At 41.2% G+C, this 25,211-nt stretch overlaps 1 protein-coding gene across 12 annotated transcripts in view; it reads right to left on the bottom strand.

The window, feature by feature from the left end:
• The window catches only part of hts (adducin 1-like protein hts), a 118,792-nt gene that overhangs the window by 46,979 nt on the left and 46,602 nt on the right, over positions 1–25,211 (bottom strand). For 10 of the 12 annotated variants that reach the window (XM_037426733.2, XM_037426734.2, XM_037426738.2 and 7 more), the window contains exons 6-11: positions 23,873–23,971; positions 20,502–20,717; positions 12,991–13,121; positions 9,005–9,131; positions 1,251–1,286; positions 275–385 (exon numbers count right to left, since the gene is read on the bottom strand). In XM_037426733.2, the coding sequence (XP_037282630.1) occupies positions 275–385; positions 1,251–1,286; positions 9,005–9,131; positions 12,991–13,121; positions 20,502–20,717; positions 23,873–23,971 (720 nt within the window). The remainder of the gene's footprint in view (positions 1–274; positions 386–1,250; positions 1,287–9,004; positions 9,132–12,990; positions 13,122–20,501; positions 20,718–23,872; positions 23,972–25,211) is intronic. The other 2 variants (XM_037426737.2, XM_037426746.2) reach the window with 1 other exon arrangement.

Below are 25,211 nucleotides of genomic sequence, written 5' to 3'. Positions count from 1 at the left end.
ATGTTTTTTTAGTGTCTCCAAAGGTGCCATGACTGAATAGAACAAGGGGTTAAAAAAAAAAACCTCTCAATGGGAAAGGCATGAACACTCAGCAGGGAAATGCTTCAAAGAAAAAAAAAAAGCAACTACATGTGTGTACTTTCCAGAATGACTGCAAGATGGCTCTCTCTCTCTCTCTCCTTAGCATAAAATGAAATTTTAGCCAGAATGCCCATCCCAGGCTGTCCCTTAATAATACAAAGAAAAACAAACAAACAAACAAATGAAGACTGACCTCTTTTTGCTTGCGCTTAAACTCAGCAGGGTCAGTGCCTTTGGGAACAAACTGATGGGATGTGTCTATTTTAACGGAGGTCGAGTGGGAGGGGGAACCTTCTTGCACCCACTGCGGGGGAAAACAACAGGCAGTCAGTGCTCATGCACTCAGCATAGGAAAAAAAAGGAGAGCAGTACTAAGATTCCTTACAGAGAAAGCAGGCAGAGGAAAAAAAGACACTTTCCAAGCACGATCACCTTTATGGCAAGGCCAGACAAACAAACAAAAAAAAAAGGAAAAGAAGAAAGACTGCTTGCAATACAATGGTCAATATAATGCATAACAAAAAAGTAACAGCAATCATGCAAGCAGGGCAAAAACACAAGCTTTTCCAGGTTTATTTTCACAGCTGCTCTTTCAGAGCACAAACACTACAGCCAAAAGTGTACCAAGTCAAACTACCCTTAAAACAGTTACTGTAGCTCCTTAAATACTAAACATGAACTAAACTTATATGTTCAGACATGAGCCCCAAACAACACATGAAGGGTTATTAACTTTTCTTGGCACACAGCTGGGATGTAAATTACACAAACTGCAACCAAATCTTACGAGACTTATTGATGAACTTAACACTGGAGCATACATGAATCAACAAAATAGCTGGCGGTTAAAATATTATATTATTTATCTTGTGTGGTAGACTACACAAACAGATCCATCCATCCCATAACTGTTCATAAAGCTGAAAAGCTTATAAAATTCGAGATTTAGAGCGAATTCCCTTTGGTAAAGGACTCTGGGAAAGCAAGTGCAAATGCAAAACTAACTAAGACCAACGAAAATAAGCAACAAGAAAAAAAAAATGCAGAATACGAGGACAAGCTTTTCAAAACAAAACAAATAAGCATGCCAGTGATGAGAAAAATGAAAGAAGGAAGAATCCTTCAAAGAGGAGCAAGCATAAGTATGCAATTAGGAGAAGCAAGCTTACTGAATCAGCTTCCCCACTCCCTCCAACTTCTACCCACTATAAAACAGAAACAAAAGAAAAAGATTAGTTGAAAATTCCACACAGGATATAAATCACACATGTAATATTTCAAACCATCCTTCATGAAGTGCAGGAAAGTGCAGGTCAGTCAATTATCAAAACAAAAAATTTCAAGAAAGGGAAGGGACAAGTCAAAGCAATAAAACAGTCAATACACAATTAACCACAATAAAGCATATCATACAGTATATTATAATGGCATGGGAGAAAGAAAAGTATGCTCAGGCAAAGACTCTTTTAAAGCAACATTTTTGGAATTCAAGTCAAGTGTGATAAAATAAAATAGCAGCCAACCTTGTGTCATGTACTAATGCTCACCTACAAAACTTTAGGGCACATGAAACTTAAGTGCAAATGAAAAATAGATGGCTAGACAGGCTACACAGTACACAACACTAAAATATGCACATAGTTCCACACTTGGAGCAAAGAGTAAATGCACTACAGCAATTAATGAGACATCTAAGGTTTATAATGTGCAAATGAAAGGCGATTAGGTAACCTTAGCTTAGACTGCTAGAAGTGTAAAGGACACAAAACTAAGAGCAAACAAAGAGTAAAAGACTGCACTTGAATTTAAAACTTAATGGCTTTCTACACTACATGAATACTTTTGTCGCATACAGTCAGTGTTACACAAATTGCCATTTAGGCCTTTTCACAATGCTTCCTATATTTATAAGCCCTAAGAACATCCCAACATGGATAATAGCAAGTTGATCACAAGCCAGAACTTCAGGCTCAGTAGCTGTAAACAGTGGCCATAAAACAAATGGCAAGCATCACATATGCAGTTATGAGGGAATGTGGGTAAGGCAGTTTATCACAAGAACAATCTTAAATAAGTAAAAAAAGAAAAAATAAAGCACCCTTTAACCAAAGCAAATAATGAGGTATTTGAAACAACACTAACAAATTTGCTTTAGACCCCACAGTTGCTTTTTTTTTTCACGAGTTCAACAGTTTATGGCAGTACAAGAAGAAGCAGAAGGGCTTCCCTAACAGTGGCCCATCACAAAACAAGCACTTTCCATTTATCCCCCAGCATGTGCTTACACTACAGACAATTAAATTTTCAAGTGGAACAAAGCCCAAATGATACAGAAATTGCAAAATTTCTCTACTCCGTTATATGACCCTGACCGAGCACCGTATAATTGATATCAGATACATTGAAAAGTATCAATATGATGCAATCTTAAAATTTTCTTCCCTGCACTTAAGCAATATATGCCAGAAATATGAGACATGTTATAATAACTTGCAATGTTTTACACAGAAAAACCATGATACGTATCATAAAGCACGCTCTAATGAGGAACTTCGAATTTATATAGACTACCTGAGGCTCATTAATGTACACCTAAAGCTAAGTCCATGAGTGCTCCTTGCATTTCACTTTCATCAAAATGCGGCTGCCATGGCCAGGAATAAAATCTGTGTCCTCGAGCTAAGCAGTACAACACTATACGTGCTATGCTACCACAGCAGGTCACACAAAGCATGTTAAAAAGCAAACCTGAAAAGGTAGGCCAAAGCTGTGAATGGTAAAAGAAAATCCCACTAACTGCCATAATTAATCCCAGAGCCTATCATAATGCTGAAATACCAAGCAACAAGAAGGTTGGGTAGGGCGACAACTCCTAGAAATCCCCTTCCAGGCTAAAGTTGCCTATAAAAACCCTTTAAAGAGCTCCATCACTGAAGCTTCAAAGCGCTGAAAGGGCAAAGATGATCACTGCAAAAAATGCACCCTTTCCAACTGCTCAAGCAAGAGCTAAATGTTTGCCGAGGACTAAGTGGTTTGCAAATATGGAAATGATCCCATGTGCACTATTTGAGCAAGTGAATATAGATTCTATATAAGATGAAGGAAATTAAATCCTGACACGACACATTTTACACGCACTTGATCTCCAAAGGAATTACTACAAAAAAAGCTGCTCACACTCAAGACGTTACCGTTGCGATTAAAAAAAATCCCTTTTCCACTTTCCTATTACCTATGTTATCCAAAAAGAACTGCATAAAAAGTTACGAAATATTTTTTTACGCCCTTATGTGGCACTGACTGGAGCAAACACTGTAGACTGTAGTAAACGTTTCCCGCAAACGTTTGGATTTGAAGTCTTAGAGCAAAAGCTCTGCTGTGGTAACTGGCAGTGCTAAGCGAAGGTGGAAGCAAATCATACAGACTATTTTTACCAAACCTCGCATCGGGAGCTCTGGTGTTGCCAGCTGCACTAGAGCTTGAAAACACAAGACAGCATCAGCATATAGCTGTCCCAAATATTTGTTATTGCATTTTCTTTTAACATCCTTGCTATGTCCTTTACAAGGTTGGAAAGGTGCTTGAGAAATGTCAAACAAGATTTCATTTTCTACCTGAGATGGAATGAGTGCAAGGACTTGCTGAAAACAAACCAATAATTAAAAAAAAAGGACTGGGGGGAGGGGCCAACAACTGCTCAATGCACTAACAGCACAAGCAAGTCTTACTTTCTTTACCAAGCTGAAACATTCCCATGCAAAGCAACCCTCTCTTTTACCTATGTAAGGATGATAATGTAAGTAGGGAGCAGAGTAAAGCATCAAATTACATATATAAATTTCTAGCACATAAATAATAGACCTTCTAGAGTGAGCTGACAACCACACTTTCAAGCGAGTATATATCCTGGCAAATGTGGTCTGAAAAAAGTACACGCACTGACACTAAAAGATGGAAAAGCAATTATATATATGATGAGTCTATCTTCAAATGGTTACAATAAAAGGATACATGTAAGTTCTGGGTAATACTGTCTATAATCCTCTTGTAGATTTCAAAACATTTTGATTACCACCACACATTCGGATTACTATTTGCCTATGTCAGTTTGAACAGTTGTAAAAGGAAACAGGTTTGTAGGCATCATGTTCATGCTTGTAATGCACTATAAGGTATGAAAAAAGGAGAGACAACGCAGAATGTTGTTGTTTTTAGTATTTCATACTTTTCACCGCATTACAAGCATGAAGACGTACCAACTAGCCCCCATGGCCACCTTACTACCCTACAATGGCTGCCAAGATAGTTTGATAGAGTGCATTTTTCTCGCAGAGACACCTTGCATATAATTACCAAACTTGTGAACGCCGCTTACAAATGTGTTTCAAGGTTGTATTCGAATGAATGTGTTCGTTGAGCAAGGTCTGACAGCTCTGCAACGCCCAATAGCAACAAAGTTGCAAGTGGAACTTTCACAAATTTAGAAAAATTGCCAATGAAAGGGAAGTGCCTCAAAGAGATGCCACAAAGTGCCACAAAGTGCCAACGTAACCATACAAAGAAGGCTATATGAGCATAAAAATGTACCCTTCCAAACTGAGGCAACAACCAGCTAGAGGAGCCAGAGTATGGGTAAGTTGATTGTGCACAGCTGACACGACACTGCTTGCACACAAAAATGAGGAAAAAAAAAACAAACAAACTAGTACACAACATAAGCGTGAACTAAGAACTGTTCATTCGAAGAAAAGAAAAATGACAAAAGTAACATGACGTGCGACAACGACGATTTGAGGTTGGTGCACCATTGATATATTCTACCGATGATTAAGTGTCTTTTTTATAGAGAAATTTAGATATAAGAGATGGACAGATTTATTGGCATACCGCGGATGGTTATTCTCTTGATGTGCAATGTGCACATGTACCATGATACCGATGTCCTTTCTGTTGTTCAGTTATACTAGTGATATATTCATCAAATAAATAGCTGTTCATTCGCACTTGTGTGTAAGCTTTTTTTTGGTTTTTTTTTATGTTCAAACAGCGCATCGCAAGTGTTAACAACCAGATTGAAAAGGTTGTTAAATGTAGTTATAGAACTCATTATAGATCTATTCAGAGCAAAGATTTGTGCTTCTTTTTAAGAATTAACAGCAGAGAGGGCATGCTGATGATGGTACGGATCAGATTTGACAAAACAAAAACTTCACAAAATGCTGATAATATTAATAACACATGGGTCACATGCAATTTCTCCTTGACTAAAATATAGAAAACTGATAAGTAAACTAAGGAAGTTGACTCCAGGGGGGTGCCCTATAGCGAAGCAATTGTCAATAGCAGATGACTGTGGCAAAAAAACCCTGGTTCTCATTAATATCATTAGAGCAAGGCTGACAGTCAAGAGTTTCATAAACCATTCGGTTAAACAGCTGACACTTGTGAACATAGTCAATGGGCACTCTCAATTACCCATCTTGAATAACTACGACAAAAGCCATCAATGCCCCGATTCGGTGACAACTTCACCCTGAAAATAGAAAGTGCAGAAGACGAAAAACTACAAGACAAACCTGAAGCCTGACTTCTTCCACAGCAACAAGCCCCTTCTTTTCCCATACAAAAAGAAAATAATTACCAAGCTAATCAGCTTAAGGTGCCCTGGCAAGCACATGACAATACTCTTCCAAAGATATGATGCCACTTAAGCAAATGCATTTTTATGCAAATAAGCTAATCACTGGCCATTATTGCATTACATGCTACAAGTCAATATACTTCATTAGCACTACTAAGAGAGAAGCTGGTTTGCAATTTCCATTTAACTACACTTGCCACACTGATGTCTGCAATAATAGAGTAGACTTATGGCGACTTGAGCTCCAATATTTCAAAGTTCAAAATATTGGTCGGCGCAGTATGTTTTCAATGTACGTTTTCAATATATTTTAAAGCCACCGAGTTCAAACCACTCCACTGCACTAATTTGATCAATTCACACCGTTTGCTTCTCCCCAATGCAAAATATATGCACTAAAAATGCTGCATTGATCAAAAAAGCGAAAAGAACAGAAACAGTCCGGCATTCTACCTATCGTGTGCAGAACGCTTAAGTCAGTTTTGCTGCCACACAGAGTTGTCAAATGGAAAAGCATACCAGTATTGGATAGGGGCTACTGGGTGTCGTGGGACACATTTTGCCACCTAATTACACACGCTTTTCTACAAACAATAATGGCAATGCTGTCTATGACGTTGAGAGTTACATTTCTCCTAATGTCCATAACATTAGGATAAAAAAAAAACGCATGCTTCCCCCCCCCCCCCCCATAAACATCGAGAAGTTGGTAGAGGAGGGGGACAAAAAAGCATGAGCTTCCTTTTGGTACATAACCCCCCCCTCTCCCATTCTACTCTCGGTTTAAAGTTCTCCGAATTTATAAAGTGCCCAAGTTGGCACATATAATTCTTTCTTTACATAGAACACAATATATACAGCAAATTCAGATCTAAAGCCAGGGTGTTGGTTATAGGAAAGTTTCGATGCACATATTCACTTCATGGCACTCTTTCACGGTTATGCAAGAAAAGAATGCTGCTTCGCGGCAATGTATAAGGATTTTTTTCTCAATTGTATTTTTCAGCTACATCAAAACCCTTTTAATTCCAACTCTTATTTCAAAATCCTGCTGCATTTAAACTATATCTGTGGTCCCGTATTTGGCAATGAAAGTTCAAGCGGATAATTTGAAGCAGTGGTGAGCACCATTCTGGTCAATCTGATAACTTTGGGTGCAGTGTGCCAATTTACAATCCCGATTTTGCCACGAATCCGCGGAGACAATGGTCATATGAAACAACGATTCTGTGATCATCTGAAATGTGTGCTCATAAAAGGAAAACAAAACATGCTTCACTGCAACACAGCAGTGATGTGCAGGAAGCATGTTGCATGCTTCTCTCAGGACGTCAGCACTTCATGATTTACCCAATCTTTCTGGGAATATAAAAAAAATTAAGGACAGTCTGGCAGAATTCGTAATGTATGCGAACCTTTGAGTGCCTGTTGCTCCATCAATTTGCGCACTTTCACTCTTAGCGAAAGTCTTGCTTGCAACGCCTACTTCAAAAACGGTTCGAAAGCTTCTATGATCATGTTTTTTTGAGCCAAAACACATAACAAATTTCGTCACACTGTCTATTATTAAATTCTTCATTTCATAAGAATAGACGAATGGTTGCAACGTGACGTGCTGACGCAGCGAGGAGCAGGCAACATGCTGCCCCGCGTGTCACTGCTGTGCAGCAGTGAAGATGTCTTGTTTTTCGAAGGAGCACATTGCAGTTAATCGCGAGTTTTTTTTCCCCTTTTTCTCTTTTTTTTTTTTCGGTGGCAGCAGTGAGGCCTGGCGTTTCCCCTTGTTTGTGCCAAAATTGTGACCAGGTATTGCTGAAAAACAACCCCTGGAGCTGCAAACTAGCCAGCACAGCAAACGACCGACTCGCCCTGACTACTTTGAATAATTTATTTCCAACTTCTTTGCATCCAACTTTATGTATATTCTGTTCATTCGAAAACCTGCTTAATTAGAAGATTTCTCATGGGCCCAGTGAATTGAATTAATGAGGTTTTACTGTATTTCTGTAGTTTCAGCTGAGGCTAATACGCGAGAAAATATAGTAAACATGTATTTATGAATGTTTTATCACAAGATGTTTTTTTGTACATTGCCCCATCTTCATATTTATGAAAGTTCTGATAATTTAAACAAAAGACCGAGAGCCTACTGTAAGAATAACACTAATAAAAATCTGAACAAAGCAGAATCACCATGGCAGAGAAAATGCTAATTGTTAGAATTCTTTCACTTCACTTCATGTACACAAATGTCATTGATATCTTTCATAGGCATTCAGTATTAAGTGGACTCATTGCAATGCCAATAGCTTAGCAATGCGGTATTGGCAGATGGGCAGCGATGTATAGCAGAAATGAAGCACAAGCAAGCGTCAGTGATGTCATGTTTCAAAAAAGTTACAAATGAAATACCTATGCCACACCCCACACTTCTTTGAACTACTCTTAAAGCGTAGAGAGATGCGTTCCATGTCATATGGCCTTTCTTATGCCTAGGAAGTTGAAGAGAAATTCCTGTGAACAGAACTCAGTGATTTTCATTGCGGTAGAATTGAGTACCGTTGTCTAGTAATCTGTAGTTAAAAAAATGAACACTACACTGCATCAACCAACAGAATAATAGACTTTAGCAACATTACATGCATATTTATTGACTGGAACATTAATAATGTACGTTTGTTAAAAAGCTATCCATGCCTGCCAGGGTGCATACCCTCCTTGCAAAACACCACTGTGTTGACATTTTGATGAAGTATCTCGATGCGTGGGGAAAGTTATTAAAAAAATTATACTTTACCATGATCTGAGCAAACTTCAGCAAAAAGCGTTAGTCATAAGTATCTAAATTACTCTCCCCAGCACTTTCTGTACATGAACATAAAACAGCTATGGCCTGTTACATGCACTGGCCAGCTTTCGATAAATATTACTCAGACTTAACAGCAGACCCATTTCCTGCACAGCTATAGAAGTAGGCTGTTTCAAATGACTTTTTGCTGCGCTTGCCTGCCAGGGTTTATTACCTAATAAAATGAAAGCCGATCAAAAGTCTTCGCACACCGACAAACTAGCCAGCAGCAGAAAGGGCCACACTGCATAAGCTGCCAAAGCTGGAAAGAAGTCAGACTCCAGAAGCCCCAGGGTAGCCCATATGAGAAGGCAGGCTTCCACTTGCGTGGCTGTTGCTGCCACCACCATTACCACCACCCACTGAGCTTTATGTGGCTTGAGGGGGCAGGCATCAGGAGCTGAGACAGCTCAAGGGGGCCATTACTGGGCTACCTTTGTGATCTTCTTGGGGTCAGCAGTGCCTGTCTCAAGCACTTCCACCCGCTGGTAAGTGTTTGGTGAATTCACCCAGCGCAGCTTGTCCTGAGTCTTCCGCCCATCTAACAGTTTCTTCAAGGGGCTACAAAGACAAAAGAAGGCGCACAGCATGAAATTTGCAAGGTGCACTCAACTGCCATTTAACTACTGGCACCAGCAAGTACTAGCTTCAATTCAGTGCTACACACTTGCCGCACAGCAGCAACGAAACTTCCTTACATTGCAATCTCAGATATAATGCTTTGTAATTGAGGTTACAAATAAGTGACATTTTCAAATTACATAAAAGTGAAATACTTCACTAACTAAAAAAGTACTATACACTTGCACATAAACGTGCCAAGGTCGGCAAAATTGACAGTTTATTATATCCAAACTCAACCTTTTATAAACAGGCATGTACAATAAACAAGAAAAAAGAGCCACTTTCAATACCAAAAGAGAGGGAAAGAAAGCTGAAAAAAAAAAAGCCCCCCAATCATGACATATGCTGAGCTGGCAAAACCCACTCCATAGGGTCAATGCTTATTATCATTATTATGCAAACTTGAAAGAGACAGGTCAACCACAATGTGAAAGCGAAGCTACAGTGACATAAAATGAGTATCCATGCCTTTTCTGCAACAGCATCTTGCAATCAAAACCTTGAGAGTTGCCTAGAGTGGTGTGTGTTGCCAATGTTATTGCGCTCACTCCATTGAACACTTGCTCTTCTCCCGACTCGAATGAACAGCAACGAAAACTACACCACGTTGTAAACACTAAACAGCACTAACAGCTTCAATTTGTGGCCTTTTTCATTCTACAAAAAAAAGCATTGGTATTATTTACAAATAATTGAGCTAGGCCCAGCATGAAATCATGAATTTCAGTTGCTGCTTTTTGCGAGTCGGCCTTAGGGAAGAACACACACATAATACTAATGTCATAATGCAAGTTATGTTGACATTTTCCAAACAAAGCATGTGCTTTCGGTAAAAGCTTTATGCAATCACAAGATATCAATTTCAGTTAACAACATATGTGCACCAACTTTCCCATTCCTCATAATGTATCTTCCTTTCCAACACACAGTGTGAGACATGCTCTAAAAGGCGAGCTGAATTAAACTAAGTGTTATAATGTATACGACAAAAGACTAATTGAATTCAGAGGAACTAAAATTTGGAATATTTTACTCATAGACGTTAAAACTGCACGCAACTTTAAGCAGTTCAGTAAATACTTTATTATGTATCAGGATATCTAACAAACTTATAATGACTATTTATGTGTACTTTATAAAAATCTAGTGCATTCGAATGTAATATGCCCACATTTTACACAAGAAAATTATGACATGCCCCTAGGCTGACGATAGCAGAAAAGAAAAAAAAAAAGAAAATGGACAATTTATCTTTCCCAATAATATTCTAATAGATAGATACCAAAACACCTCGCCCCAGAATTTAATTCCTCATGAATTCTCCAGACTTTTGCCACTCATGAACACATTTCGACCCTCAGTGAAGATGTGGCTCTGTATGTGCCACTGAAATGATCTTTCATAAACCACTGCCATTCCACTGGGGACAGATATGATCCCTGCAGGTAATGGTTGAGAAAAAGCTACTCCTGACCCCTGCAACTATAGGCGTCTGCTAATGTCGAAGTTGTTTTATTTTTTTTTTTTCATATTAAGACACACAGGCAATTTTTAATTCATTTTCTTGAAGGAGTACTGATGTGCTAAAAAAATTTTCGGATTCTTGCTTGAAATAAAAGTACTGGTGTTGAGAAACCTAAAACAAGTATTGTGGTGGTTAGAAAGGCATCAAATATATTTTTGACACCGCTGTCTGAAAAAGACACTTTCGGTTTTTATTTCAAGAGTGTGGCTTCTCAGTGATGTTGAAAAGCAGTGCGACCTCATGGGAAGACAGTAACTGGGGATGTACTAGCACCAAATCGTTGATTTGCTTGTGGTTCACGTAAACAACGATGCGTGAACTGTAGTCCAGTGACCCTGGCAATGATTCTGTCATGCTGCCTGTGTGCAGGACACAGAGCTCCCGAATTCAGGAACTGTCTTCGCTCGTCGGAATACTGTCTCATTGCAGTGTAGTATGTATTATGCTCAGCAACGAAAACTTCAAAAATCAAAATAAAATGTTCTATACGTGTTGTCCGACTCCGGTGTGTGGAGAATGTTGACACTGCATACCAAGGAAATGAAGTACGTCCCTTTTGCAATGTCTTAAAATCGTGTCAGTACTCCTTTAAAAAGAAAGGAAGGATAGGGATTTGTGTAAATTTGGTATATGTACAGTAAAACCTCGTTAATATGCACCTGCTAAAAACCGCGGCATAACTACGCACTAAAGACACTATGCATTAACCACGACCTACGAATTCGCATCTTTTGACAAGCGCCATCACCGCCAACAAAGAAATAAATACAGAGCCACAGCAAATATGGCCTAATGTACCAACCAAAAAGCCATCCTTCTCTATTTGCCAAAGTGCGGAAGAGATTCTGTCACTGCCATAAGAACGCCCATTAGCACCCCGTCGCAATGCTAACGAACATTTAAAACCTACTGTGGGGTCCGAGATATGCAGCAACGGACATAATAGCCGGTCCACGATAGGCTAACACTGACGGTTTTTTCTTAAACGCGGTAGGGTACCAGACAGCGAAATACTCTACTGGCTAGTTGCGTGCAGTGCTTCACCTACTCTGCACACGCTGTGGCTGCCAATTTGCTTGCTGTAGATGTCACCACTCCGCTTCAGACCATGCACAGATGCCACGAGCACCCCGGTGTGTTAACGTAGTGATTACGAGCATTCTACAAGCGATACTCCAAGATGTTCTAGCAGCCCTGGAAGCAGACGGACACGCTTTTGGGCTGCCCAAAAAAGTGTGCAGTAAGGTTACAACAACGCTTGCTGTATCGTGGGTGTGCCGGTGTTAGCAAGGTTTTTCGGTACATGCAACACTAAACTACGCAACCACGAGCTGTTTGCGTTTCTGCTAAAGTGGTGAACGCTTGAACACTGTTCCGCGAAATGAGGCGGCAGTGATCGGCGGCCCAGCGGCGCGGTCAGGTAGTCACCTATCATAAAAGCGTACAGTAGGCTAGAAGTGGCACTCCGCCACACGCGTGCCCGAGCAAAGGATGTTTATTGTGATAAAGCTTTTTGTCGGCGATAAATTATGCCGGCGCATTTGTTGGTTGTCACCACCATACCTTAGTTTTCTTCCCAATGATTACCTGCAAAGGTATCGCCAAAATCGCTTGATAGTCAAAATAATTTATCTGCTGATCTTCGGAGTTTTGAAAATGACTGAAAACCGTTTGCAGTAGGCTGTGGTGTCTGCAAGTTCAGCAGCGCGATAAACATTGTGGCGCAAATTGTTATCGCTGTAGGCAGTTGGTACGCTTGGACCGTTAGGCATAAGACGAACCCCTACGGCTTAAACTGACTGTGAATGTGTTAGGCTCTATGAGACTTGGTCAAGGATTTGTCGTAACTACGTTTTAATAATTAGTACATTTAAAATGCATACATGCTAACGAGGTTTGACTACATACAAATAGGTAGTTGCTGATAGACGCACACACATAGGCATTGATTGATACGTGGGGTTAAACGTCCCAAAATCACCATATGATTATGAGAGACGCCGTAGTGGAGGGCTCCAGAAATTTTGACCACCTGGGGTTCTTTAACATTCACCCAAATCTGAGCACTCGAGCCTACAGCATTTTTCCCTCCATTAAAAATGCAGCCAAGATTCGATCCCGCGACCTGCAGGTCAATAGCAGAGTACCTTAGCCACTAGACCACTGCTGTGGGGCTACACATAGACATGAAAGAGATAAGAGTAGCAGAGGAATGATGACACAAAAATAATACTGCAGCAGGGAGTATTATGAAGGCAACAACGTTCCTACCTGAGCCATTTATCTTCTTCCAAAAACTGAGCGATGGAGCTAGCTGATGGGGGCACCTCCACATCTGTCTTGAGGCGTGGCTGCTCATTACGCAGCAAAGGTTGCCGATAAATATATCCTGTTCTGTGACCCTGGAAAAAAAAAAAAAAAAAAAAAAAAAAAACAGCACAGAGCTATAACATTGAATGCAGCAGAATACCATGTACAGACAATTTTGGTCCCTCACACAGATGAGAAGGCGGCACAAAGAACCAAATACAACATCCGAGTATTATTAGCCCCTATATTTCCAGAGGACCTCCCTGCCTTTCCTCGACTAACGCCAGCCAAGCAGCGAGCCAGAGCTAACTTTGCATGCCCTGCTATACAAAAGTACCTTTTTAAATAAAACAAAGCTTCTTTCAATTGAGAGGCATCAAGACGAACTGATGCTTTAGAGAGATGCCAACTGCTGTGATGTGCAGTGTTGCTTATGGATTGTGCCGGTTAGCTACCGTATTTGCTCACACAATCCTCTCTCTTTTTTTTTTCTTCAGAAAACCAATGAAAAAGTTGGGGGTATGAAAATTACGGTATTTACGGAGGAAAAACTTCCCGTGAAAACATACAGAGCAGACTCGTGCGAATATTCGAATGCTTGGAATATTCTAACGCACATAACAGTATTCTAATACACTTCCATTCAAATTAAAATTATTGAAAATTTTGCAGTATCGAAATAAGCGAACAGGTATGTATTAGTCCACATGTAACTTTATGTAAGCGTGGTTTCACTGCAGAGAAGAGGGTGCAAAGCCATGAAAACACCTATTAAGGAGAAATCCACACTGCCGCAATGCCCCAGCTCAAGGTTAAATGAAGATATTACCATAGCTAAAGTTTTAAAGCTTGTTATACAACTTGTATGCTTTGAGTAAAGCAAATTTCAAAAGATGACATATTTTACAGCTTACCACTTGCATTTTACGGAAACTAAAATTCTGCTATTATTCAGTCGTTTTCGATTTCTTAAAAAAAAAAAAAAAGCAGGGGTGGGGGGTGGGGGCATTTGCACAGGCCTTGTTTCAAGTTTGTATATATACAGGGCGTTTCAGCTAAAAAGCACCAAGCAATAAACAATTAAAAATGAGTGCTACGCATCTACAACTAGCACATTATTGTTCTTAGCTGTATGTAGCACGTCAGAATATCTTTTTTATCTGCCAAGCACGGTAATTAACAAAGATGGCTTAATGAACAAGTTAAATACCGACTCTAGAGAAAAATTTGATTAAATAGAAAACTTGTAGCTCTTATCCAGAATTGACAAAATTTTCAAGTTATGGTAAGATAACATAGCTGGTTAATTTTTTTCTAGACCACATTTTCGTGCATTTGTAATTTTTCTAACTTACCCATTGAAACTGTGCCCACACATAGCGAACATTCTTCAAGGCCTCCTACCATTACAACAAACACTTTTGACTCGGACGTGGTCAAAATATGGTGCTTATGAAGCTTTAGAAAAGAAGAGAGTTAGAACAGGCTTTCTAAACAATGAGGGAGAAAGGCGCGCAAAGGCGCGCACTTGGACATGCCCCACCAGTTTACTTGTCACAAAGATACTTGAGATTGGAGAGTGCTGTACGCTACCATTAGACACTGCCACTGAGGTCGCTCACTTTTTAGGAGTTTCTTCCGTGGCAGTGAGGGGGGGAAAAAATGAGAGAAAGAAGAGAGCGAGTGCGTAACAAAGAAGAGGTAACATGAAGCTTTTGCACAGCAACCTTTTCTGGCAACAGACGTCAGACTCTGCCCAGGCAGCGCTGCGAAAAACCCTGCTATCAGCACCCCCATCGCCGCGCGGCCATAAATGGGTAGTGCACAGAAAGCTGTCCGCAAGCGAACGTGCATAGGCCCTCCTCTTTTGTTGGTCTTTAGGTGAGGTTTCCTGAAAATCAAAGACCTGGCAAGCTTCTTCCTTCAATAGAACCTCGCTTCATAAAAGTAGGACGCTCACCAAAACGAAAAGCGGGCACAATGTAAAAGATGTTTAATTTATTTTGGTGTGCTGCAACCGGCAGTTTAAGCGCAAGCCAGCACTGCATAACAGAGTTTGAGGCAAGCACTCCGACGTGCGTTCTTTAACGCCTAAATGCATTAAAACTGGGCTTACACATGATGCCTAAGTGATTAAGTACATACATGAGCAATCTATTTTATGATCAGTGGTACGAAACTTGCTTTATCCGGCCCTAATGGCTCTGACAAATTTCGTCTGCAGTTGCATCCTCCGTCAATTTTTCGCTTCCTGTGCATTCAACTGTTTTATTATGCATGCTTGAATGCTCTGTTGACGGTTGTTTTCCGTTTGTATATACTGCAAACGGCGATACATGCACGCCCACTTTCTCAGTGTACAACCGAAGGCAAAATCGATGCCCCCGAGATAATCGCGGAGAGCAACGAAAAGAAAAATGTGATTGTGGTCACGATCGTTTTGCGATTTACTTGTATGACGCACGCGTTCGCATTTCTCAGTTAAAGCCGGTATTTAGAGCCTTCAAAGCCCTACGTACGTAATGCTGTGTTGTGGCGACAACTTCAGATAATTGGTGGTAGCGGCGTGTGCGATGTTTATCGCGAGCGTCACTACTCTACTGTTGCACTTCGCGCACCGCGGTCAGAAAGTATGTTACGCTTCATAATCAAAGTTACTACGGTTCTATGTCAAGTCTACACAAAACAATAACAGGAGACCTACGTTATCGCACTTATTCAAGCGAAGATCTGCGGAGAACGCGAGTAATATTGCTTACTTAACACGTTCGCAACAGCCTGTATCAAGCGCTCTCGCCATTCTGCTTTGCGAAAGCTGCGGAAATCAGTAACACTGAAGTCATTTACATCCGTGGCAATTCACAATGCAACAGTAGCGCAGACTGGGGTCTTTTTTCGTAATACGCGAAGCTGTTGCGTTTGCTCTTGTTTTCACTGTTGTTCAGGTGAGTGAACCAGCAAGCACTTCCCGGCGGTTCGTTGACGCGCCCGACTAGCAGAGAGAAATTCGTAGCTCTTTTTTCGGAGTGCTTGATGCGCAAATACACCTAATATTTAGCTCAATCGTTGTTTTGTATGCTGTAGTTGCACCTGGTTGTGCAGAAAACTGTGCAAGGGATTTGGGCTTTGCACAACTCAAAACTGCGTCGACAGGTAGCACTGCGTGTCCGCAAAACTCCAGAGTCTGACGTCCATGTTGTCTACAGCTATACGAACACCTACAATGAACCTATGCCTTGGAATAGAATAAGCCATAAAATGCAGTAAGCGATGGCCGCGATAACTTTTCGTTGCATAAAAATTCTCTACGCTGATACCACAATGTGCTGCAAAATGTCATACATCTGTGCAACTTCTACGCGATTGCAGCAAGGCCTTCGCAGATGAGCATAAGAAAAGAGTGAAGGTGATGTGGCGGCTGCTGATGAAAGTGCAATTATGAATTTTCACCAGTACCCTTATGACAATCATCTGCAGCTGTTTGCTTGGCTGAACATGTGGAGCAAACTAGTTCTGATTGACAGCGATACCAGCAGTACAAGCATGCGATGCTGCCATTGGCAAGTTCACCACCCCCACGCTGTGAGAGATAAAGTGCACGTCACTTTTAAGAAACAATAGTAGCTCGCTGGTATTGAGCGTCAGGACGGCCACCGAGAAATGTCAATGCACTGACAGTGTACACAATCCCCGACGGATTTTTCGGACCTCAGAAATGGACCATCAATGTTCCATAGCCCAAATGCATTTTCCCGAATGATTTTTTTCGAAAAATTTATTCTCTAAAGTTCGATTTTCTGGACTAAATTACTCGTTTTGATCAGTGTCACTCAATTTCGATGGTGCCATATTAGATTTTTTGTTGGCTTGGTCAGGTGTGACTTGTAGTGGCAAAAGTTAAACCTGCTTACAATGAACCCCTATTTAACAAATTGCTCGATATAATGAAGTTTTTCTAGTCTCCGCCATTGCTCCATAGAAGCACATGTATTTGTTATCGCGGTTAGCCGATTACTTCTGGCAAAAACACGATGGTGCACTGAATTCAATGCAATTAACAAGATATCAAGAAATCGTAATGTTATACGAAGTAAGGCACCAACTCTTAGATCCGATATCGCGGAACTCCTAGAATACACTGATGTGAGCAAATACACTGGTGTGAGTAAATTTTTCAATATTACTAATAATAATTAAAAAAAAAACTAGGAAGAGAAAAGCGGATTGATCGCTAAATGAGGGTCTATATACAATGACAACTTTTCAGGCACTTTCCAATTCGTTATAAACAGGTTCTACTATATAGGCTATAGAGTTGCATAGCTGCTATGATCATGTCAATAGACACAGCAGTTTGCTCTCAGTAATTATGGAAAACAACAGTTTTGTTGAGACTCTGTGCGCAATGACTACGAGCCTGATTCAGAATCTGGTTGGTCGTCATCTGCGCTAGAACTGATAGCAATGCATAGTGGTTTTGTTCGACCACATAGTGTGTGCAATCTCACAAGAATTGGTGTTGATGTCAGATCATGACTGTTGTCCCCATGCTTGCATCAATTTGAGCAGCAGAATAATGGTGACAGCTGCTGACAAGCTCACTGGCAAAAAAAATTGATAAGATGTCTGTGGCAGTGCAAAATATGTCCCAGATGAAGCCATGGCACTGTATGGTGACCACACTGCAATAAAAGTTGCGAGCCGTCGCAAGGTTTTCGAGCTACTATCCTGAATTTTGACAAAATCCCAAGCAGGCACGCCTTCGCTATATGGGTGCATTCACAAAACTTCACTAAGTGAAGGTATCTTTCTCATATTTGTTCTATAAGTAGCTGATAGAAAATAGAAACTACACTCAAACCTCTATATTACAAACCCGGATATACTGACATACTGGTTATAACAATGTAAATGAAGAATAGTCTTGTAATAAATATAATATTAGGGATTATACCTTTATAACAAATTTTTGGATACAACAGACTTATTCTCGTGTAATATGCAACCTTCTTATGATGAGGTTTGAGTGTAGTTCACTTTGATGGGGCTATAGCTGTGGTAGAGTTTGAATGTATTTCCCTACACAAAGTACACTCAAACCTCATAACAAAGTCACGTCTGCCACGAAGATACTTCGTTATATCCAAAATTTCGTTATAAACAATTATTTGTAACACTATCTATGGCAAAGCTTTTGGTCACTTACTTCGTTATAACCAACATTAATGAGAACTAATGGACAATTATGCCAAGAAAAGTATAGAGGTATAGAGTATAGAGGAAAGTAATTGTAATGTATATGCAAAGAAAAGTGGATGAAAAGATAACTTGCCATGGGCAGGAACCGAACCTTTGGCCTTCGAATAACATGTTCGATGCTCTACCAACTGAGCTACCACTGCGGCTATCCCCTCCCATCCACTTATTGGGTATGTATGTGCATTAAGCGTGCCAGCGTCAGTCAGTGCCACCCGTTTCCACTTTAGCGAGTGTGGTACACTCATTTTTTGCCTATTGGCGTCACATAGCACGTAGTGCGTTATTCGAAAGCCGCAGGTTCGGTTCCTGCCCAGAGCAAGTCATCTTTTCATCCACTTTTTTTTCTTCATATTTACACTACAATTACTTCAAGTAATATTACCTATACTTTCCTTGGCATAATTTTCTGTCAGTTTTCAGTAATATTGTTTCTAACAAAGAGAAACGAGCCCTCAAGTTTACCCTTTCTTCCTTCATTAGTTATAACCAATAATTCGTTATATTGAGGTTTGAAGGTATCCTATTACTGTATTCTATCGTACAGACAAAGAAGAATATGAATGAAGACTACAACTGTTGGCAGACTCATAATATTTACTGTATTTACTTGTGTGATGAACCCACTTTTTTTTTTCCAGAAAAATTGGCACTAATTTGGGGAGAGGGTTCATAACGCGAGAAAAAAAAAGGTCACGCGAGTTATAACAGCAAAAATTTAGCATTAAGGTTTTGCTTGTTCAGGCTGGCAAAATGCATGACAAATCTTTTTGTAGCCCGAAGCTCTTGTTTTCTCCCGTAACGAGTGCCCACAGATAGACGCCGAAGTATCATCCAGCCGCTCTGTTCTCATGCCCCAGCACATACTTGACCAACTTTTTAAGTTTAAAACCAGCTGTGTAGCTGGCGTACCGGCCGAATGCGCCCTGCGCAGCAGGTGTCCTCAACTAAGTTCACTACGAGAAAATGTTTTTTTTTTTTTTTTTTTTTGCTTGTGGGAATAGAGGCTAGCCCGCTGCCTTTGCGTAAGCTTTGCTGCTTCTTTCTGCGGTTCTCATGTCCCGACTTGACTCTCTTCTCCTCCGTGATCTGCAGCGCTGGGAGAGCGGGGAGTGACATTTAACCCCTCTCACCCAGTAGCGGATGTTGATTGTGGCGCCGTGCGCAAGGTCTCTCTGGACATTTCGCACGCGCGCATCGGGAGCGACAGAGAACCTCTCCGGGACGACAAGAGGTAAGCACGCATTTCTTTTCCGTCTGTTGGCTCCCTTTGTTTTGGGGTCGTTCGGTCTTCGCCAAAGGCGCCTTGCGCCCGCAGCGTACGCTTACCTTTTGTCGCGCCGTCCAAACGCTAAGCTGAACGGTGCAGTGTCCTAGTGCGTGGTCAAACTGCACTGACCTGTATCTCTACGAAGCCAACACGAGCGCCTTTTCCCTCCCTCGAGCAACCGGGCCCTTTGTCCCGGTGTCCCTGTGAATCACTTTTGCCCACAGAGACGTGCTCGTGGCACCCTGTGTAGTACTTCTCGCCCGGGGCATGGATAAGCCCATTTGCTTTCCCGCCGAGCCCTTGCGACGGGCTATGTGCTGCGTTTTGGTGTGCCACAAACAAAAAAGTGTTGTGACCTTGAGCAGTACCGTGTTCTCACCACGGCGACGGTTAACGCGTGCCCTGTGGCTCGCTAAGACCGGACCCACGCTAGTGGCCGTAATCCTTCGGGACACGTTTACACTACATGCTTTATTCTCGGGCCGTTGTGCTTGCATGGTGCTATAAGCAAAGAGGTTTGTCCTGCATTCGACAGATGGTGCTTTGCCACAAAAGGCACGACTTTTAAATTTTGATTGACGTCGTCTGTGTTTGCGCTGCTCGCAACTGTTTAGCATAGTTGCGAAAATATGCGTAGACTTTTTTGAGTCCTTATTTTGTGATGTAATGGCTTGATGTATCGTTGTTTCGATCATCAACGGCACTGGGTAGCACACCTGAATAAAATAAACAGATACATTACAAATTTTTTTTTTATTTTTTTTTTTCATTTTTCAAGGACCAAGGCGTGGGGGGGTTATTATGGGAGTGGGTTCATTACGCCAGTAATCACAGTATATGAAAGGTTCTGCAGGCTGCCAAAATGTATAACAGTGATTTGTTTTGTTTAACTGCTGACCCCAACATTATTATAAGCATTTCGAGCACTTCCCCAGAGGCTCCTTACCGAGTTGTCAAGGGTGCGCATATGGGCCTCGAAGACTATGTCACAAGGGCGCCAGCGCTTGGGTTTCTCCTTTGGCTCAGCCTTCTCCTTGTCCTCATCTCCACCAGGCAAGGGTTCATCAACTCCCTTTTGGCGTGCGTGCTCCTCACGCATGCTGCGCTGTGCCTCTTCAGAGAGAAGGTGGACATTGTCGAAACCAATAGGTGCAAGCTTCATCTGGGCACAAGAAAAATCGGCAAAGATTACCAGAGCTAATCCTCCAAGGTACTGCCATGTTGCTTCAAGTACTACGATTCTGGTACAAACTGGTGCACAAAGCTCACGCCGAATCATCATTACCTCACTTTCCACATTCAGTAGAACCCCGATTATACGACTTTCAGGGAACCATGCAGAACAGTCGTATAATCGAAAAAGTGAGATTAGAGGCAATGATACTCGGCCTTGCAAAAAAAAAAAAAAAAAAAAAAAGTACAGACCACCTGAGTAAGCCCATTACACCACCTTGTGCTTCTGCAAGGAATGTAGATTGAAATATTCTTGCCAGTGGCAGCTAATAGCAGCATTACATAGTTGGAGATGTGAGCAAATTTTTTTTATTCTTTGGTTTGGTTTGCTTTATTCAAGGCAAAATTGAACAAGATTGCCTTGGGGGACACGACTAAAGGCTAAGTAAATGCCTGACTTGGTCGTGCCACCATGGCAGCAAAGCAGAAACATACCGCAAGTACAGTACACAGAAAATTACATCACGTGTTATCTTACACGGGTACCATAGTCGAACAGGAACTGCCAGAAGTGTGAATAAAAGAATAGAAATATAAACAGGCTTTATTCCAGTGGTGGCAAATACAAACAAATGCATGTTTTCTATCAAATAAATTAACGAGAGACATCTTGACTAGGAAATCGAGTTGCTCTACAAGACAAATTAATAATAAACAACAGGCAAAGGGACAATAATGAACAAGGTGCAACGTACACAAAAACATCATTAACTACGAATTTCAAAAATCAAGAAAAGCATCGCTTCCATCCACTAGAAACTCTTTCGTTATTTTTTAAAATAATCTAGCTGAAATTCCGTCTTCCAGTAAATGTAATATAGTTGGGCGTTTGTTTAGAATGTTTGGAATTTGTGACGCCAGTCGTTGGTCACCGTAGTTTTGTGCGTGATCTATATTTGTATATTAGGCTCTTTCTCAGCTCGTATGGTGTTTGTTTCACATATGTGTCCAAGAATAGTGATGTATTTAGTTTATACTGGTGTAATATCTCTAGACATACCTTATGTCTGTAAAACAGTTTTATAGGCAATACTTTGTACATTTTAAAATATGGTCGAGCACTTTCGTAAAGGGGAGTGTTAGATATAGCACGTATAGCACGCTTTTGCAATATCAACAGAGAATTAAGGTTTGTGGTGGTCGTTGTTAGCCACACCAAGGAGCGGTATGTTAGTTAAAGAATGGTAAAGAATCAATCCAATGTGCTCCTTTTTACTAATAAACTGAGTCTGAAAATTGCGTGCAAAATACATAGTTTCTACGATAATTTTGTCGGGACCAAACCGATTCGTCGTAAAATGCGGGTCATCGCGAAACCGGGGGACATGCATGATCGAAGTTCCACTGTAATTTGCTGTCCCCTTTACCTCTTAAATGGAGCAACAGGCCTGCTAATGAGGCCAACATCTTTGCCTTTCTTTCATTCATAATCTGTCTCTTTGGTAAAACTGGCTTTAGTAACCCACTGATGCTCTAGACATATTGTAATTGATGATTTGATTGATTTGATTGATATGTGGGGTTTAACGTCCCAAAACCACTATATGATTATGAGAGACGCCGTAGTGGAGGGCTCCGGAAATTTAGACCACTTGGGGTTCTTTAACGTGCACCCAAATCTGAGCACACGGGCCTACAACATTTCCGCCTCCATCGGAAATGCAGCCGCCGCAGCCGGGATTCGAACCCGCACCCTGCGGGTCAGCAGCCGAGTACCTTAGCCACTAGACCACCGCGGCGGGGCTTTAGACATATTGTAATGCAATATTTCATGAACCAAATTAATGAAGCTTGCTACATTCTAAATTTTCAATTGGTCTCCAAAGCAGCTCTTTACTTAACAAATGTAATCTAATGCAGCAACCTTGATAAAGTTGAATATACCAGAACCAGTTTAAATTGAAACAAGCACAAGAATGTAATATTGGTTTTGACTATAGCAGTATGCTACTGTAGCAACGATGAAAGTGACATTGATTTTTGGAGAAGATTCTGGAGCAGAAAAAAAATTTTGTTCAACCGAGAGAACAAATAAAAGAGCGGTTCATTATGGAGGAAATTTTAACACATTAGAGCCTATGGGATGCGGGTCGGAAATTGAAAAACATTCGTTGAAGCAGAAATTTCATAGTAGCGGAGTACGTTGAGTTGGAGTTTGTATATACACAATGTTAATACATGCAGTTTAATCTGCTAGTTTAAAGCCAATTTCTGTTTTCACTAAGGCTGACTGGAGGTCATGCGATTAAAGTTCACTGTTTAGCTTCCCAGCTTCATTTTGGAGCAGTTACTGACAAAAATCAGTTTGGAGACGCATTTCCCTTTTGGAACAGTTTGAAGCAAATGGAGCAGCACTTCTGTGACTTTGTAGTAGTCAAAACCCACAGAAACGAAATAGTGACAAGGAATTCACAACAAAATATTTTCCTGCCTCTGGCAAACACCCATAAGACTCAATACATCTTGCTTCATTTTGGAGCAGTTACTGACAAAAATCAGTTCAGAGCAGCATTTCCCTTTTGGAACAGTTTGAAGCAAATGGAGCAGCACTTCTGTGACTTTGTAGTAGTCAAAACCCACAGAAACGAAATAGTGACAACGAATTCACAACAAAATATTTTCCTGCCTCTGGCAAACACCCATAGGACTCAATACATCTTGCATTCCTTGACAATGATATACTACTGAACTGCAGTTTTGCAACAACGAAAATTGATGGGGCATTTCCCCACATACGTGCTCATGCAAGGTTAGCATAATCCAAAATTTGATCAAATGTATTTGCTTCACACTTAGACTGTGAAAAGGACCACCACATTTTGCTTACATGGGTGCCACCATATCAGTTTAAAAAATTGGCCAGGTGCCAGAAGCAGTTGCATGCAATGGACATTTGTCATTGCCACCATGCTGCTTGTTTCACGGTGCCGTGAAAAACGTTGCAGCAGGGAGGTTATACTGTCCCCTCCTTCAAGATAAACACACATTCGGCACAAAATATCCATGTTTGAGGAGGAAGTTTTTCTTTTCCCCAAATTTTGAGATGGATACCTTTCACCTATGCAAACACATTCCAATACGTACTTGCGTCTCGCAAGCTTCTATAGTTGAACACAGGTTAGAGAAGGCTTCTTCCACAGAGTCTCCACACACGAGCACCCCATGATTACGCAGGAACAGAACCTGTAATGTTAAAAATGCAGATAGCATATAACATATATTTATTTATAATAAATAAATAAATGAACCAGTTCTGAACAGCCTGTCTTGTGGTCCAAATGACAGTATGAACAAGCATAGGCATACATAGGCATGCATAGGGTTCCCCTTCAAATACTTCAGGGGGGGGGAAGGGTTGGCCCCTCCCAAGTGACGAGGAGGGAGAGGCAAGCAACATATAGCCCAAAATTAGGTCAATGAATGTTCATCCTAGCAAACCATGCATGTTCCACATAATATATTTACATTTCGATGTAGCTCTGTAAATAACATTTTCTAGAATTGGCTACACTTGCAAGAGTTTTTAGTTTCAATAACCAAGCCAAACCAGAGCCACACTGAAATAAAGCCATTTTTCATAAAGGCTACAGAGCTACAATTGCATATAACCATTTTGCATACTGCAAACTGAAGAAGCTACAGATGAACAAAGGGACATCTTGCACTCAGCAAGAACTTCTTTATATGTTTAGGTCAGTGAAAAACATAAAGACCAGCAACAAAAAACCTACACAACCCAGGGCACAAGACACTACAGTGCAGTCCACTTATAACGATATCGAGAAAACCTAAAAATATGATCGTTATAACCGGTGATCGTTATATCTGGACTGCCGCCAAAAAATCGTCGCCGGACGTACCTTTTGTAGCTCCAGGCTTCATTTCGCTATTTTCACCAATTAATAAATATTGTAGATAGTAGGATGTCAAAAACAAGACTTTATTTCTTACTCCGAAGAACGCATCACGGGTTCGCTGAGGAAGAGAGACTGACCGACGGCGGTGTGGGAGCAGTGGGAGGAAGAAAGCACAGCCAGAGGTACACAGCCGGAATGCCAACGAGGCCCCGCCCCGATGCCGCTGCACCGCTTTGCTTTTCGCTTTTTTTATTTTCTCTCTCTTTCCCGCTTTCGTTCGGCAAGCTACGAGTAGCTTGCCGGCTTGCCGTTGTAGAAGGCGGGGAGCCGCGGAGCGCGGCGCTTTGCTTTTCGCATTTTTTTTTTAAAATTCTCTCAGCCTCTCCGCGGTCGACGCGCGGCGAGGCGCAAAACGTGACACAGCTGGCGCCATCTGTAGCGCGTCGCGCCAACTCGCGATGCTCTCCTCGGCTTTTTGAACGGCCGGGACGCGCTGCCGGCGCTGTGCTGCAGTGGCGGCAGATACGTACTCGCCTACGCTAACTTTTCGTCTTGTCTCGGCATAG

Source organism: Rhipicephalus microplus, chromosome X (assembly GCF_043290135.1).
Source record: "Rhipicephalus microplus isolate Deutch F79 chromosome X, USDA_Rmic, whole genome shotgun sequence".
In the NCBI taxonomy this organism is placed as follows: Eukaryota; Metazoa; Arthropoda; class Arachnida; order Ixodida; family Ixodidae; genus Rhipicephalus; species Rhipicephalus microplus.
The sequence above is the reverse complement of the archived record's forward strand: the minus strand, read 5'-3'. Positions and strand labels throughout refer to the sequence as shown.